Source organism: Pollicipes pollicipes, unplaced genomic scaffold (assembly GCF_011947565.3).
Source record: "Pollicipes pollicipes isolate AB1234 unplaced genomic scaffold, Ppol_2.1 Scaffold_4881;HRSCAF=5763_pilon_pilon_pilon, whole genome shotgun sequence".
NCBI classification, from domain to species: domain Eukaryota; kingdom Metazoa; phylum Arthropoda; class Thecostraca; order Pollicipedomorpha; family Pollicipedidae; genus Pollicipes; species Pollicipes pollicipes.
Window position 1 is genome coordinate 59,751,374 of NW_023596576.1, and position 17,740 is coordinate 59,769,113.

Below are 17,740 nucleotides of genomic sequence, written 5' to 3' on the forward strand. Positions count from 1 at the left end.
GAGACGGCCCAGCTGGCCGCTGTGCAATGGGGTCATTCACCGAAGGGAACCACCACGTCACAGCCTCAGGACGCAGAACCAAATGCATTCAGACATTTTGGTTTCCCGTCTACGCAACATAACATCGCAGTTCTACCCACTACTGAACAAAATTCCCAATCTACCGATCCCTACAAGCAGCTTCGATGGTAGTGCTACGCAGAAGCACGCACTCTATAGATCCAACTCTTTCGTTGCGCCCCCTTAAGGCATAGAGCCAACTCTTCCGTTGCGCCCCGTTAAGGCAAACGATCACAAGAACCCAATGTGTCTACCCTGCAAGAGTTGCCCGACCACCCCAAGGTCCCGCCTCCCAGAACCGTGCCCACCACTTTAGGGCGGCAGCGACCGGGGACTGACCGGAGGGCATCAGATGGGCCGAGGGTGTGGCCGGAGTGGTGCCCGGCGTGTGCGACAGCCGTTGCAGGTACGTCAGCAGCAGGACGCACGTGCTCAGCTCCTGCAGGAACGGCTCGGGCGGCTGGCGGGGCGCGGCGGCCGCCGGCGGCGGCGGCGGTCGCGCCGGCTCCTCGCGCGGCGGTCGGCGCCGGCGCCCGCCCGCCTGCCGCTGCCACGCCTGCCAGGCGTCCAGCCTCTCCTGGTAAAGGGCGTCTAGCGCCTGTCGTTGACGCCGCAGCCCGTCCAGCTCTGCCGGACGGGATGGCGGTGGCGCCGTTACGCGAGGGACGCGCCTCAAGGGCACCGCCGGCCCATCTCGCGGCGGCGCGGCGACGCCAAACGGCTGATGGTGCGGTGCTGCGTCAGGGCCAACCGACGAGCAGGCAACTAATGCGCAGATTGGCAGTCAAACGCTGTCACCGCTGCACTATTTATAATACGATTGCGTTAACTCTGTTCTATCTATTTAACAGCATCAACGGCGAAACAATGCATCCTAAGCGTGAGCATTTCAACTACGCCATCGCAAAGGATGGTGTCCATGATGCCAGCAACTGTGGTGACACGTGCGACACTAACCTTCGTCCAGCATTTTGATGCTGGCCGCAGTGGACTGTGCCTCGCGGTGGATCCGCTCCTCCTCCCGCTTGTTCTTGTCGATCTCCCCGTACAGACGGTCACGCTCGTACCGCAGGCCCCGCTGGTTCTGGGTCAGCGCGTCCAGCTCTTTCTGAAGAAACGAGTTGGAGACATGCATCAGTAGCGCGACCGGGAACATACACTGGGCAACTGGACAGAAAACAATGTGTGAATCGGGGATAAGATGCCGTCCCGACCGAGGAGTTACGCATGCGCAAGGCCCGGTCCCGTTGCGAGGCCATGATTATCCCGAGTGCCGCTACCTTTTTGGCGTCGTATTCGCGAAGCGTTCGTTTGGATTTTTTCAGGTCGTTGATCTCACGGACCACCTTCTCCTCCTCCCTGAGCTTGAAATTTTGCGTTTGTACTTGTTTCTCGAGCCGCAGCACGGCATCGTCCACCTGCTGCGCCGTCCGGTACTTGAGCTTGTCGCGCAGCTTGAAGATCGCGTGCCGCTGGAGCCCAGACCGTGTCCGTCAAAAGATCGGTGTGACGTCAGAGCCCAGACAGTGTCCGCCAAAAGATCGGTGTGACGTCAGAGGTCTGGTCGGCGGGGCGTTCCATCTCGAACACTGAGACTCGAGTTCAAATCACGCCAAAGACAGCCTGTCCGTGGTCCTACAGAAAACCAGGCGCACGACACTGCGCCTGTTTAGAGTTTCGCAGATACCTGCGTGGATCACTAATCTAACATCGCCCACCGTCAGCGGACAGCTCGGAGGCTGGGCTGCAAAGGAGTTGGCTAACATGGACTAATGCCAGATGTCCACGGGACGGTGGGGCCTCGGTGAGCCCCCGGAGCAGATGCTGGCGCCGGTGCTGACCGTTTCGGTGATGCGGGGCGCCAGCGCCTGCAGCCGCTCGTCCGTCTGTCGGTGCAGCTCGCACAGCTCGCGCCGCGCCGTCTCCAGCTGCTGCAGCCGGCCGGCCGCCGCGCCGCTGGTCTTACAGCACCGCTGCCGACGGCGCGGGCACACGCAACACTCAGCGTCGACATAAGCCGCGGGTCACGACCACCACACTGCTGCGGAGCGCCGCCGCCGACGGCGCGGGCACACGCAACAATCAGCGTCGGCACAGGCCGCGGGTCACGACCACCGCACTGCTGCTGAGCGCCGACCGCCGACGGCGCGGGCACACGGGCCGTCGGGGCTCGGCCAGCCGACAGTGGTCGGGGTCAGGCTGGATCAGACTGGGTCAGCCCATCTTGGCGAGGAAGGAGGCCGTAGCAGGGTGAAAGGCTGCCCAGTGATGACATTTGGCAAAGGGCGTTTTCACGCCTATGCTGTGTTGTAACTTACAAAAATAATATTTTTGCAAAACATTGCTTTAGTAGATGCAGTTTTGTCCAAACAGACACATACATGGAAGTGGACCATAAAAAATGACAAAGAAACATCAGTTGGCACAAGCTCTTACCAGTTGATCCTCTAAATTTTTTATTTGTTCTGTCAACAAATTTTTGTCTTTTTCCAGCTTGCTTTTGTCAGGAGGCTTTGGAGGGGGCTCTTCCACTTCCAGCTCAGGTGCTTCATGTGCTGCCATGTTGATGATCAAGGGAGTTGCTGAAATATTTAAGTTAAATTGAAACAGGGCAACAGTAATACTTTCCCTTTAAGCCCCTCATCAAACTCATGTCATGCAGAAAAAGAACTTGAAAAAATCCTACTGGCACTAAACTACATGATGCTTCATATAGTCTACATCAGATTCACCACAAACCCTCACAAGATAATTTTTAATGGTTCATAAATTACAACACAGCTGGGGTGTATATTTGTTACAAGGGTGTGCAAAAATTGTTAGCTTTGGGTGTCCCAGTCACAGGCAATATTCAAAACATCACAAAAATCTGGCTAGTATATATATATATATATATATATATATATATATATATATATATATATATATCAAGCACCTGTTTGTAGTAATGAAGCAATTTCCAGCCTCCAATGATAGCAAGGGCATGTAACTTATTCAGATGCAGGCATGGATATAGCACTAAATGACATGTAACTGACAGATACACAAATGTCATGCAAAAGACATTCCAATGTGCAATGCATAAAAGTAATTTGCACAAATGCTTGTCTTCATGTGGCTGTCTATGCCATCACATCATTTTGCGAAGGTATCATGCTACCAAATTATACCAGGCTGCAACACTGGGTGACAAACAAAGTCTTTCCCAGTGCTGTCTGGTCACAGCAATGATGTGAACCCAAATCCCACAACTGGGAGTGGGTTCCCACTAGCAAGTCAGAAAGGGATGCTTCCTTGAAGAAGTTCCCCATCACCACAAATCCAAGTTTCTGCATGGAAACATGCAGAATGTAAGGTGGTAGTGTGGAAAGTGAGGCTGGAGGCAGCCCCTCCAAACCCCCAATTATGGCACAACATATGATTAGCTTTGCAACATAGGGTAATGAGAAGTGAGAGGGTTTAAACAATGCTCTCTTTACTCGTCCCTTCTTCACTCCCTTCCCCGTGAAGCCCACACCAATACGTTGAACATGGCAGTCAAATCTATCATGATGAAAGTCAATAAAAAGGTGTTTAGGAATAGGGTGGGGCCTGTTACAAAAACTGTAGCGCACTGCTCATATCTAATCCTCGGCCCCACAGTTTTATCAGAAAAAATTGGGCCAATTCAATCAACAGCTTTATTCAACATGATGCAACCTAATACATGTTATGTGATGATGTATATCCAAATACAACAGATAACTGAATTGGCATTTAATTTAAAGGCAGCCAATCTTACAATGGTGTTGTTATGTAACAAGATGTTTTCAGAAAAAAGTCCTCTTCTTGTAAACTTGGAGCAAATTTACCACCAAAGTTCAGAGCCAAACTCACAGCTTTTATCTTCAGGTCCACATCCTGTTATAAATGGTGCAAAGTAAGGTAACATATCTGAGTAGGACAGCCATTAGCTTAGTAGTAACCCAGAGCTGGAATGTGACTGGCAATATGTCTATTATGTGTAGTTTTCAGTTTCCATGAAGGAGAGATGTGAAAATCTCTACAGCCATTTTAATAATTTGAAAGTTGGTAACTTAAGTGAAAAAGGTTTCAGGGAAATATTTCAATAGTGTTGGTTTTTTATGTGCATCAACAACCAATAATTGGACTCATTTTCACCAGAGAAAAATATGTTGGCATGAGCAAAAACCCATCCAAAATCAGTTTCCATGTAAGCTGCAACATGGAACATACAACAAATAATACAATGTGTCAAGACTCACACAAACCTATGATCACTCAATAAGTAGCCCAAACACACCAATATGATGTGGATAAATGTTCTGTAAGGGACACTTTTGGAGAGAAGAGTTAAGCCCCAAGCTACAGAATGGCAATTCAATCACCTGCCCAGGATCCAACAGGTAATATGTGCCACACTCAGTACCTATTTGCAATCAGACCCAATCACTGCAAGCGATGCCTATGTGTACAGAATAAATGAAGTTACGTGCCACTTAATGATAACAAGGCGACCAACTACACACAATATATGAGGCCTATGTTGGACAACACACATATGGTACCGCAGTGGTACACTACCCCGCTCAAACAGGTTCGCAGTCTTGTAAGCCGGTTATCAAAATACCACCTACATTTCCTGCCTACTTTGCACTTTCGTCTTTCACGCGCAGGAATTGCGTGAAGGAATATGGAAGCAAATACATCATCTCGGAAGCCGCCCTCACTCTTCGGGAAAGAGACAAATATGCGGAAATAGCACATCACACAATTTGTTGCACATCAGACCGGACGAGCGCACTTTGATTGACCCACGTTCGGTGATCCAGCATCAGAATGTGAGGCCTTGTCGAAAGTAACTCGCCGCGCTCGCTGGTCGGTGTTTGGCTGTGACAAAACTTCCTGTCCTTGGCACAAGTGATAGTTCGGCTTCGAGGGGCGCAGATTCTCTGATCACTCGAGAGTTCCCAGCTGTGTAAATATTGATCAGAATCCAGGCAAGCATCTCAATCTGTTGAAAACTTGATAGGCGTATTCGACGTGCCAATGCTACCTGGAATTTGGTGCCGTCCCATCCCCACGTTCTGGATTTCTGCCATTCAATGTTCAGATTCTTTTGTCGTTATTCTTATACGGGGAAACTGTTTAACCGGGCGCGACACTGCGCGGCAACGGCAGATAACATATCCTAATTCCTAATGATGAACTAGCTACTGTCATGTGCGGGGGAACCACCAGAAAATCGCATCTTTGGGTCACAGCGGTTATCCGCAGTCATTGGTTCCAAGCAGGGGCGGATCCAGGATTTTGTGAGGGGAGGGCGGACCGAAACTCTCACTAAGACGTCGTGTGTGTACGCTTGTACCCGGCAAAATAATTTTAAATTAGAGGCTATAGGATCGCAATGTGCCCGTGCGGCCGGCCGGCATCACTCACAGAGACGCTTTCGGCGCGTAGACCGAAAAATGGAAACCAAAAACGGAAGAGGGTGTTGCACCGCCGACTGATAGCACCATGCCAACGCTATCGTATGAACATAGCTGCTCTCTTTCGCGCAATTAAATCATTCTTCCCGTGCCGTAGTCTGGCCCTCACGCCACACGCAGGCCGGCCGCAGTAAGCAATTTGCCAATGAATGGTTAGAAAAAGCCATGTCGACCGACGCGCAATTGGCATTTCCGGACGATAATGCTTCCACGGTGATACCATGGTCTTATTTAAGCACCCGCGGTGTACAAATACATAAATATTTTAAATTGGTTGTCGGAACTTAGCAAATCACCGTTGAGGACGGCTTCCGGCATTCAGTGAGACGCTGTTGCAGGGTTGATCGTATAAACTGAATAGTGCAAGCCTTGCCATTAGAAGGGGTGGGGGCGATGCGCTCCCCTAAAGTTTTTCGAAAATGCCTCTCCGGCATGTTGGGCAGTTCGGCCCAAATTTTCAGTAGCCTTTAGGGCATTTACTGCGCGTGCTTTGACTTCACGAACGTGTTCCTTACTTTTATGGTTTTGCAGCAGCGGCAGTTTTTGAGGAGCAGTGCCGGTGATCTACGGCTGGCTCGGGCGGCGGGCGGCAACCCACGAGGCCTCGGAACGCGCGCGGCGGGCCGACATTGTTACGTTGATGTATGCATTTATGATAAATATATGTCCAAAAACACATCCAATTATGACCATTGTACTCAAAATTAAACAAGAAATACGTCTAATTACGCTGTGTGTCGCTGCGAGGCGCGGTCTCATGTGTACGATGTTGGACAGCTGAGAGTGTGATGTTCTGGAAAATTTGAAAAAAATGTGACGTAATAGGGGCAATTATTGACCTAGAAACATACCAAAAGATTATCTGATTTATCTATTTCACTTTTATTAATAAGTACATATAACATATCGTTGAGACCAAGCCACTGGTATGATTAGCTAAAATATATCTTCACTGATTTGGAAACGCCAGTAGGTCGCATCGACCCCCTTTCAGTACGCGTTATGAAAAACGGCGAGTCAGAGCGAGGGTTCAGTTGACAAGTGTGTTGCACTGGAAGCTGATGGCACTTTACAAACGCTATTGAATGACTGGGTAGGCTGACCGCAGTCAGCAATGCGTCGTCAAACGATGATTTGAAGCAAAATCGTGTTTTGTCAACCGATGAGCGATTTATGTTGCGGGTCGATAGTGCCTCGACAGTGACATCGGTTGCCTACGGTCGTACCAGCCACGCAAGTCTAAAATTAATTCAAATTGGAGCCGTGATCCTCGCAGAACGGTGCCGGGAGCACGTCTTCCAGCCCTGAGAGAGATTCAGACACTGCTGAAGGGGGAGGGGGTTGACGGAACAAAATAAATTTGTTGAGCAGACAAGTGTATTTTCTTCTCACGGCTGAAGTCTTTATAATGACGCTATCGAAGGAACACAGCGCACCTTTTTGCGCTCACTTAGAAGTTGTGTCCGTGCCACCGCATTCTGAACATCACGCTACGCGTAAGCCGTTCGCAGTTATCATTGCACCGTCAAGGCGTGATTTAAAAAAGGTTTTGCTGACTGATATGTGATTTACATAGCTAGCAGAGAATACATCGACAATCATATAGTTTGTACGTAATGGCACCTGCCGAGCACTGATAATAATATTTTTAATTGGACGCCGTAACTTTGCAGATTGCAGCTCTGGCCATCCCGCCAAGATAGTGAGACACTGTAGGCTAAGCGACCAAATGCAATGGATTCCCCAATCGGAAATGTATAGTGCACTGGGAGCTGATTGCCCCAGACCAGCGCTCTCGAATAAACGTAGTGGCACCCCGCGTGCGAATGCGCGATTAAAGGTTAATTAAGTTAAAGATTCTGGGCTGCCATATTCTTGCCACCACGATGCGGACATGATGGCCGCAGTCAGCATTGCGCTGGTGACTTGGTGATTTGAACAAAAAAACGTCATGTCTGCCTATGAGTGATTTATATTACCGGCTTATAGTGTTCGCTCAATGGTATCGCGCGCACCTGGCTGCACCCGCCGAACACAACTAAACCAATTCCGAATTGGGCGCCGGAACTTTGCAAATCGCCTGTACGGACGGCGGCCAGCACTGGGGGAGATGCTGTCGGAAGGTCGACCGAATATAATGTTAACCGGCATACCAGCGCTATCGCCGGCTCACAGTCACGATCTTCGCGAGATTATAAGTATTTTTCCCAGGCCGATGTATCCTGGCCATCGCTCTACAGCGGACCGGCAGCAGTTGGTAATGCTCTTTAAAGGGGTAATTGAACCTAACATAACATGTCTGTAGATCGATTTCTATCACCAGCAGATAGTGTAAACACAATTATATAATGTGTGTATATACCCTGCCGTTTTAAGCTCTAAACCATATCATGGTATCGAACCATGGTATCCATATAACCATAAACCATGGTATCGAAAGCACACAGTCCTCCCCCACCCCCCCCCCCCCCCCCCCCCCCCGACTCGACACGAGCATTGTTTCCCGGGATGCCATATACAGGCTATCACACTACGGACAGTCTTTCGGCAGTGAGCAATGTGTCATCGAGGCGTGATTACACAAGAAAGGTCACGTCAGTCGGTGCGCGATTTACATTACCGACGGAGAATCCTTCCTCCCCCAATTGACATCGTGTGCGCTTGGTTAAACGCCCCGCGTACGAATAAAGGGGGCTCCCTGATGTCGTGACTCTCTAAATGTTAAGTTATCGCGCCGTTGGCCAGCGCGTCAAGCTTTCCATTACCGCGAAACGTCCCGTTGGAACAACTGGCCACATCAATGCATCGTGGTTCAGATTATTGGATGCTTGCTCTGCTCGCCACAAGGCATGTGTGGCAAGCCCGGAAAAGATCGGTTCAGCGTTTGTGAAGTCCTCGCGCCGTTGGCCAGTGCGCCAAGTTAGCAGTTACCTGCACAATATCACATTGCACCATTTGGCCACATCTATGCATCGCGGTTCAGATTATTGCCCACTTGTTCCAGCTGCTTAGACATAAACGCTCACCTTAGAATGTAGCTTGGCTAATGAACCGATACCAAGCTCATATTGCATACAAGCCAAATTTCGGTGTGCAACACATAGTCCCACCACATAGTGGAGTCCCCACCTCCTTTTAGCCCGTCCACAAGACCCTTTCCCAGAGAGGCCATGGCAGGGAGTACCCCAAGTGGCTGTTTACCACGTCCCATCCTCGTGCTCGCCCCGGAATGGGACGTTTGCTTCCTCACGCCTGTGCATAGCTCGGCTGCGGCACCTAGGATGCCTAGTACGCCTGCCCCCGCAACCAAACGGTCCCGTTGCGGCTCCAGTGCCGGTGCAGCCAAGCCGGATGACGGCCGCCTGGCGACAGGTTTCCGAACCAACCACCCTGTCGTGTCGGCGCAACCTGGTGCCCCGGTGCGACCGGGCCTGCGTCACGCGCAGGGGCTGCCCTAGCTCCTTCCCGCTTGTGTGTACAATGCCCACCGCGGTGGTAAGCGAGTCCCGCACCGTGGCGGGTGAAACACTTGCCAAAATCGCGGGTGCCGCTGGTATCTGGTATTGAGTGAGATAATGTCAACGATGCCAGCAATTAACATTGCAGTCAGCATTGCTAACTGCGGTTAACTGTCGAGCGGGCTAACCCTCCGAATCGCGCAACCTGCAGGCACAGCTTTGTGGTGCACTTAAACGGCGTGAGAGCAGTTTCTGGTCCGGCTACTACACAAAAGCTACTTCCAATTGAGGAGAAAACAATCCTCGAGCAGGGGTGTAGTTTTCTATTTAGTTGGTGGGGGGTCAAACCCCTTAGAGTTTATATAAAAATAGGCTAAATCTAGGAAGAAATCGGTATTTTGCTGCTTTGGGGTAAGTTGCGTCCCTGTCCAGTTTAGGTCTTGTTAATGAACACAGCTACTCACTTATACCCAAGACCTCAGAGATCACGTCTGCGAATTAGAGAACTGATATACCCTGGTGGGCAAACTGTGAATTAAATATCACGCGATAAGTTGTACTACAACCATGCGACCGATGCGCGCTAAGCCACGAAAAGCGGTAGGCTGTGGGTGGGCACGTGGTCGGGTGTGGGGTCGTGAGCGGGGCTATATACCGTGAGTAGTGGTTTCACATTTACGTAGCATACACGATGATTTGGTCTGTCAGTAATTTACACTGACTGACATGATAGCCATGACTCGTCCTCCAGAAAACAGGTGATTTACATTAGCTATGTATACGCGTGAATTTTGCCTTAGCGACCGTAGCCCAGGTAGTCGTACATTCTGCACTTGAATACCATTTCTATGCAGATTGGCCAGCATCATTATGAGGCACTTTGAGGTATGTAATAAGTATTCCATCATTAACATGTCATGATTTATTATTATCTTTCAGGTGGGCACCATGTGAAGAGGCAGACATCTGCTACGTATTTGAGTGTGTATCCTACAACTGATCTTCATTTAGTGCAAAATTATGGGTGACTTCAAGAAGACATTAGTCAAAGCTTATCCAAGACAAGGGACAGGACTGACACCTGACAATATCTACTGGAAAAATTTTCAGGTAAGCAAGATACATTAGTTATTAGATGACTATTGAACTGTGGTTTGCATTAAGAGAGGTTTTGAAGGCCTTAAAGCAATGTTCTTTGTTTTTGCATTCTGCTTTGATATGAATCTCTTGTGTGACTTTTACAGTAACCTAATGCCAGTTGGAATTATTCATTGTTCAGATCACAATGCTATAGTATGGTTAAGATTAAAGTTAGTAGACTGTGTACTTACATATTTTGACTTTTTCTGTTTCAGTTTCCAGTCACAATACAGGAGTTTGGATCAGCTGACTTTGTGGACTTCTCTGCAGATGGTGAATATTTTGCAGTGACAGCTTCTGCTAAGGTAATATTTAAGGGAATGTTAGTGTATTATTATATTATGCACTGTGGCTCATTTGTCAGCATATTTGTGCATCATGACTAAAAACACCATTTATATAGATAGATCTATTAACAGTGGCTGTTCTTTAAATCATGTGACACATCATAACATAACCTGCACACCAGGGTGTCCCAGAAAAACACCAGAAAGATGTGTGATCAAGGCTAGTTTGGTTCTGAATTCAAAATAGGTTCAGTGACATTTTGTTATTCAAATTAATGGATGCTTTATATTTGGGAAAGGAGCTTGAAGTTTCATAGCTTCAAGCCATTTCCACTTTGAAGAGCTGTGGAAGACATTTAGAAACAGACATTGACATTGATGTTAGGATGCTAGAAACAAAGCCATTAGCATTCCTATGCCTTGCTGATTCTACTAAAGTTGGTGATAACATCTTACTGTACCTCTTGAGCAAAGGGGAACATAGTTAGGAGAGGTACAGCAGTAGTTAAAAAACACCTTAAAGCATTGCATCAAGATTGGTCTCAAACAAATCTTTGCTGCAATAGTGACCCATTGGTGTGTAGGAACGTGATGTGAGCTGGTTGACCTCACTGAACCCATCTAATGTCACTTTTACCTTTCCCCTAGGTGTTTAACCTCAGCCAAAAGAAAGGAAATGTTAAGTCAAATGAAATGAAATAAATGTGGGTTTTTTATGTTGACATTTGACATGGCTTGACACTTCCTTTGGTTGATGTTGAACATAAAGCTCAAAGTCAGATCAGATTGGGATAAAAAAGGTTAAATAACCTCACTTTGTGTTGGTATACACATCATCAAGCCTCTTTGGTCTCAATAATTTGTTGTATAATACCCATTTCACAACAGTTTGAAATCTATCCATTTATTAGTGTAGCTGCCTCCTCCTTTTCAATCTTCATATCTTATATATATATTCCTTCAGCCAAGTGCCACACCAGCAATATACCACAATGACAAATGTGGAATTAGGGAGGGGGGGGGGGGGAATGCCACAGCTTAAAATCACTGTAGTTCACATGCCCCAAGACTCATTCCATTTGACATGCCTTTTAGTATGCTAATAGTATTATAAAGTACCTTGTAAATGTGGATTCTGATCAAGGGAAGTAAACAAATGCTCGGTTATTTTCATAATGCAGCTTATTCCTTGCCAGGATTTTCAGGTGTCTTCAGCAATGCATGTATCACATTGCTTCATGATGTTTTTGCTCAACCACATATAGTTGCATCTTTGCATGTATCTAACTAGAGCATTGCCTGTTACAGGTTAAGATTTATAGCAGCGATTCCAATGATGTGTCTAAGGGCCTCAGTAAGTTCTCAAAGACGGCCTTCGGCGGCAAGTTCAGGAAGGATGGCCGTTTGCTGTGCGCGGGAAGCGAGGACACCAGCGTTAGGGTGTTCGACGTCAACAACAAGCATCTGCTGCGACAGTTCAAGGGGCATGACAGGTATGACTTGAGAGGCCACACCGGTGCAGCAAAGTCGCCCAACAACGCCTTTTTTGTTTTGACTTTGGTCGTTTTCTATAAGAGTTCCTTAGTGAGGATATACACATTTAGGTATCTCGCCATTGCTGTTGTAGCTGTTGTGTCAGAAATGGCCTCGTGGTCATGCTTTACTAAGAAAGCATTCAGATAATGCGCTGTCCTTAAACCCTTCAGCTGGGGAGCAGGCCTACTGCCCGTACTGGTTGGTTATGATGGGAGTATGAGTCACTACCAGATGACATCGGTGCACCCGAGTTAGCCAGTCAGCTGGCCGAGGTTTCGTTTGCGGTCGTGCCTCGCCTCTTTCGCAGTTGTGCCCCGCCTCGACTCCGTGCCTCGATTAGATCGTGGACCGCCGAACACCGGTGCGCGTCCGCAGACCCACGATCACCGTCGTTCAGACGCCTTTCTGGTGTTGGACAAAAGAGGGCTTGGTAGCGTCGTTTACAGTGCGTGCAGTGCCATATTTAACTGACAAACACAGCGAGCTGCCATGATTATTTCTGCTCTGCATTCTACTGGCTATACTCCGAATCGTTTCTCCGTGCTGCACATGCTCCTTGCAAGTGCTATGACATAAAATTCTGACTGCCCGACTTTCCGTCGGGAGACTCTGGTTGGCGAGCTCGCCTCCGCCGCGCGCGCTGCGGTGCCTCCGCGCTGCCGGTCGGTGCTTGACTCGCGCCATGCCTACCTTTCACCTTGCCTGCCTCTCGCTGTACCTGCTTTTCGCTGCGCCTACCTCTTCCCGTGCCTGCCTATCATCCTGCCTCTTTCCGTACCTGCCCCGTCCCCCTGCCTCTTCTCGTGCCTGTCTCTCGTCCTCCTGCCTCTCTCCGTGCTAGCCCCTCGTCCTGCCTCTTTCCGTGCCTGCCTCTCGTCCCCCTGCCTCTTTCCGTGCCTGCCTCTCGTCCCCCTGCCTCTTTCCATGCCTACCTCTCTTCCCCCTGTCTCTCTTCCCCTGCCTCTCGTCCCCCTGCATCTTTCCGTGCCTGCCTCTCGTCCTGCCTCTTTCCGTACCTGCCTCTCGTCCCCCTGTCACTTTCCGTGCCTGCCTCTCGTCCTGCCTCTTTCCGTACCTGCCACTCGTCCCCCTGTCACTTTCCGTGCCTGCCTCTCGTTCTGCCTCTTCCGTGCCTGCCTCTCGTCCTGCCTCTTTCCGCGCCTGCCTCTCGCCGTACCCGTCTCACCGCGCCCGTCCCTCTCCGGGCCTGTCTCTCCTCCCGCCTGCCTCTCGGCCGCCTGTCTGACTCGTGCCGTGCCCCGCCCGCCCCAGGCCGGTGCATCGGTGCGCCTTCACGGGCGACGGCTTCCGCGTGGCCAGCTTCTCGGATGACCGGAGCGTGGCGCTCTGGGACGTGGGCGGCGAGGCGCGCCTGCTGACGCTGAGCGGCCACACCGACTACGTGCGCGCCGGCACGTGCAGCCCGGCCGCGCCCGACACGCTCGTCTCTGGCGGCTACGACCACGCCGTGCGCGTGTGGGACGCGCGCGCCGCCGCCTGCACGGCCGTCATGGAGCACGGCGCGCCGGTCGAGGCCGTGCTCGTCTTCCCCTCGGGCGGCCTGGTGGTGTCAGCAGGTCAGAGACGTCGCCACGGGCGGCATGGCGTAGTGTAGCGCGCGGCTGGGCAAGGCTTGGGCAGGGACGTTGCTAGGCTCTGGTCTTGCGCTTGGCCTGCTCGGATTCGGTCTGTTCCGTTTGATTTCACTTAACCCGTTTCAGCTGATCTATTGTCAGACGAGAATCCCTGTGCAATTCCATGCAGAATCGGGCCCTGATGACAATCGCATCAGAGAAAAGATATGGTAACTCGTTACCCGTGAGCCCCGTGCAAAGACATTGCCTAGATGCAACATATATATATATATATATATATATATATATATATATATATATATATATATATATATATCGTGTGCCGGCAGGGGGGGGGGGGAAGAAGGAAAAGATGCGTGTGTGCGTATGTGTGTTACATGGCGTTACATCAGTGCCCATCCCCATTTCATCGAGTGGCACGAGGGTGCGTATGTGGAACCCGATGCCCGTCACCCGGACGAAGGTGCTGCCGATGTCGTTCCCTCTTCAGTTGCTACTGAGACGTTTGTGTGGGACTTAACGGAATATCTTCTCCGTCTGGTACGGATTTGGGAGTGCGTGACCTGTTGCCAATGTATCTCCTCGATAGGGTGGTATGAAGGTGTCAGTGCGAGGCCAGGTGTCTGTTGTCTGTGCACCTCAGCCAGGTGTTATGGGGCTGTGGGAGTGAGACTCGTGTCGGTACACTTCAGCCAGGTGTTATGGAGCTGTGGGAGTGAGAGTTGTGTTGGTACACTTCAGCCAGGTGTTATGGAGCTGTGAGAGTGAGACTCGTGTCGGTACACTTCAGCCAGGTGTTGTGGAGCTGTGGGAGTGAGAGTTGTGTTGGTACACTTCAGCCAGGTGTTATGGAGCTGTGGGAGTGAGAGTTGTGTCGGTACACTTCAGCCAGGTGTTGTGGAGCTGTGGGAGTGAGAGTTGTGTTGGTACACTTCAGCCAGGGTGTTGTGGAGCTGTGAGAGTGAGACTCGTGTCGGTACACTTCAGCCAGGTGTTGTGGAGCTGTGAGAGTGAGACTCGTGTCGGTACACTTCAGCCAGGTGTTGTTGAGCTGTGAGAGTGAGACTCGTGTCGGTACACTTCAGCCAGGTGTTGTGGAGCTGTGAGAGTGAGACTCGTGTCGGTACACTTCAGCCAGGTGTTGTGGAGCTGTGAGTGAAGCGAGACCCCGAGACCCCGAGACCCTCGCAACCGTGGACCCCGGTGCGAGACCCCGTGTCTGTGTACCTGAGTCAGGTGTTGTGGAGCTGCGGGTGTGTGACCTCTTGTCTGTACACCTCGGTCGGTTTTCCTGGAGCTGTGTTCACGTGTCACGTCACCATTATCGCTCCTCCGTCGCGTCAGGTGGCACAGAGGTACGCGTGTGGGACCTGGCGGCCGGCGGGGCGCCTGCTCAGCCGACTCAGCCACCACAGCAAGACGGCCACCTGTCTGTCGCTGTGCTCGGACGGCCGCCGCCTGGCCTCCGGCTCGCTGGACCGGCGCGTCAAGCTGTTCGACACGGCCAGCTACCAGCTGGTTCACACGCTCGAGTACCCGTCGCCGGTGCTCAGTCTGGCGATCGGGGTGAGTCTCAGACGCGCGCGCGGGCGCCGCCAGATCAGGATCGTCTCGTAGCTAGGCTCGTGTCGTGTCCAGACTCCTTTCTCACGCCGACGGAGCGCGGATCAAGCAGACTTAAACGTCGGAGTCGTACCCCGTTGTCGGTATTTGCAGCCGCCCTGGAGTATGTGTCCAGCTTCTTCTGGATTGATCATTCAATGTTTGGAGCGCTCCCCTCGCTGCTCACGTTGGTCTTTATACCTATGAAACGTGTCCGTTTGCTGGCGTTGTTGAGCTCGGTAGCCCGAGCTGGGCCGAAGAGCGCACTGCCGGCCAGCCGCCTGTGCGCCCGGCACCTGACCCCGGCGCGTTCTGCGGCCGCCCCCAGCTGGACGACAGCAAGATCGTGGTAGGCATGGCGGACGGCCTGGTCTCGATCGAGGACCGGCGGCGGGAGGAGGCGCCGGCGGCGGCGGCGGCGGTGCCGGCCGGACGGCCGGGCCGGCGCGCGCTGCGGCACCGCCAGGACACCATCAGCCAGCCGGCGCGCTCCGAGCAGGAGAGCGCGGTGAGAGCGACCGCCGGCCGATCCGCGGCGCGCCTAGGGGCCATCAGGTCATGGGGGAAGGGTATGGTCCGGGGTGGGACAGACATGATCATTGCCATCTGAAAGTTCACGTTGTTGATATGTGTGTGTGTATGTGCATGCCTACGCCGCCTTGCTTTTTATGGGTCCAATTTTAATGCGCTAAAGCGAAGGTGCTGACAAGAAGTGGAAGAATAGGTGGTTATTAAGAATTTGTCTGAAGCAATTTACTGCTCAGTGGGCCGGATCGCCAAAACAGTATTTCGAAATTTTCGTCTTCGAATGTGGATTAAGATGTCGAATCATACTCTCGTATCTTGGTTGACTTCATTTAAGTCAGCCTTTTGACACCCAAATATCTGTTGCCCTCGTAACCAAATGGAGATTATGCAAGCTTTGCTGGCCCTATCATTTCGGGCGAAAACAACCGCAAGCATACCAAATTTACATAAATTGCTTAGAACTATTTTACGTCAGCCGCATCAGAACACAGACTATTTTGAACAAAATTGTTTGTGGTTCCTTTTCAATCTGAGGCTGGTGTGGCACGTAAGATGTAATCATTTAAGGTTTGTGTTGCATGTACGTACCTGAAGTGAACCATCGGTGAAGTATTTGTTTCGAGCAAGGCGTTTTGCCAGATTGTGGGCTCAGAAAGAGTTTCACGCTCCATTAGAGTACACGCTTTATGACCGCGTTTCGGTAAACGGTTGGAGGGCAGGTCTGATGACAAGACAGTTTCGTGATTTTTACTCTTTGCAGCGGGTTGTCATTGCATCGTGTAGCGCATTGCTGTGACTTACACATCGCGTGCCGTGCCGTGATCGCATGGGGACTATTTTGAATGCGTGCGCGACACGACGTCCTTCATTAGCAAGACGCTGCCAAGTGACTGCCGACGTTAAGTCTCCAACACTAGAACCTACTTCCAGTGTGGCGTAGATCCCGTGACGTGACATTGACGTGGCCCTGGCATTATCATCAGGGCTATGCATGGTGACACGTGTGCATGTTTACGGTACAGACTCCACTGTTCATCGCGCCGTGCCTCCTTCGCCTGGTGACCCCCCCCCCCCCCCCCGCCGCGGGGCGGAGCTCATCAGCACCCGTTCGTCGGCAGGCGGCCGCGGCACCGCTGCGTATCCAGCTCGACAAGTACGACCTGCACCTGCGGCGCTTCGAGTTCTCGCGGGCGCTGGATGCCGTGCTGGAGCGCGAGGTGGTGCGCCGCCAGCCGGAGCGGACGGTGGCCGTGCTGCAGGAGCTGATGCGGCGCGGCGCGCTGCCGGCCGCCGTGGCCGGCCGCCAGGGCGCAGCGCTGCGCCGGCTGTGTGGCTTCGTCGGCCGCCACCTGCCGCGGCCGCGCTTCACGGCCGTCCTGATGGACGCGGCCGCCGTGCTGGCCGACGTGTACGGCGAGCGCGGCCGGCCGCGGCGACCCGGACGTCGACCTGGCGCTGGAGGCGCTGCGCTCGGCCGTCGAGGCGCACCTCGCCTACCTGGACGGCCTTCTGGCGCTGCAGGGCGGCCTGGACATGGTGCTGGCGGCGGCGGCCGAGCCGGCGTCGCCGCCGCAGGCAGCGATCGAGGCGGGGCCTCCCGCCCGCGGCCGCCAGCTGACGGGCAGGGAGCGCCGAGCGGTGTGGAGAAGGGTTGATACGGGGGGCTGCCGGGCGAGCGGACGCCTCCGTCTGTCGAATGTGACTCGTCATGCCAAAGACCTGGCCAACGACGACAGCCGCTAGTGAGTCACTGTTGGAATTTTTGCGAAATAAAAATGTGATGCATAGAAAAGCGCATCGCGTGCAGTTTCCAGCATGTGTCATACTATTACAATGTACACAGTAATGGCTCTGAAGCGAGTACTTAACCCTGATGTGGGATGGAGAACTGACATTGGCCGTAATACAGAGGAAGATGCCGGCAACCAAGCTATCATGAGGACGCGACACGAAATGGTTCTGAGTTCGGGATGGAAAAGGAATGTCGGCGCTTAGTTCAGGGCTGCTGCTGTCAATGGTGTGCGGAAGCGGAGGGACTGATAGAT

The 17,740-nt window shown here is 51.8% G+C and overlaps 2 protein-coding genes across 2 annotated transcripts; one reads left to right on the forward strand and one right to left on the reverse strand.

Annotated features, from left to right (window-relative positions):
- Nucleotides 1-492: 492 nt before the first annotated feature.
- LOC119100689 (trichohyalin) lies at nucleotides 493-4,687 on the reverse strand. Its single transcript, XM_037223766.1, has 7 exons — nucleotides 4,645-4,687; nucleotides 2,497-2,642; nucleotides 1,902-2,033; nucleotides 1,341-1,532; nucleotides 1,018-1,168; nucleotides 594-687; nucleotides 493-499 (listed from the first exon to the last, which is right to left on the reverse strand). The coding sequence occupies exons 2-7, from the start codon at nucleotides 2,620-2,622 to the stop codon at nucleotides 493-495; spliced, it is 702 nt and encodes a 233-aa protein (XP_037079661.1). The 5' UTR covers nucleotides 2,623-2,642; nucleotides 4,645-4,687.
- A 4,903-nt stretch (nucleotides 4,688-9,590) lies between these two features.
- Nucleotides 9,591-17,350, forward strand: LOC119100690 (U3 small nucleolar RNA-associated protein 15 homolog). The gene is given in 10 exon segments (XM_037223767.1): nucleotides 9,591-9,663; nucleotides 9,947-10,117; nucleotides 10,363-10,452; nucleotides 11,743-11,927; nucleotides 13,243-13,547; nucleotides 14,910-14,947; nucleotides 14,949-15,131; nucleotides 15,496-15,675; nucleotides 16,814-17,008; nucleotides 17,321-17,350. Coding segments are annotated over 9 exon segments (1,296 nt in total). The 5' UTR covers nucleotides 9,591-9,663; nucleotides 9,947-10,027.
- Nucleotides 17,351-17,740: the final 390 nt, after the last annotated feature.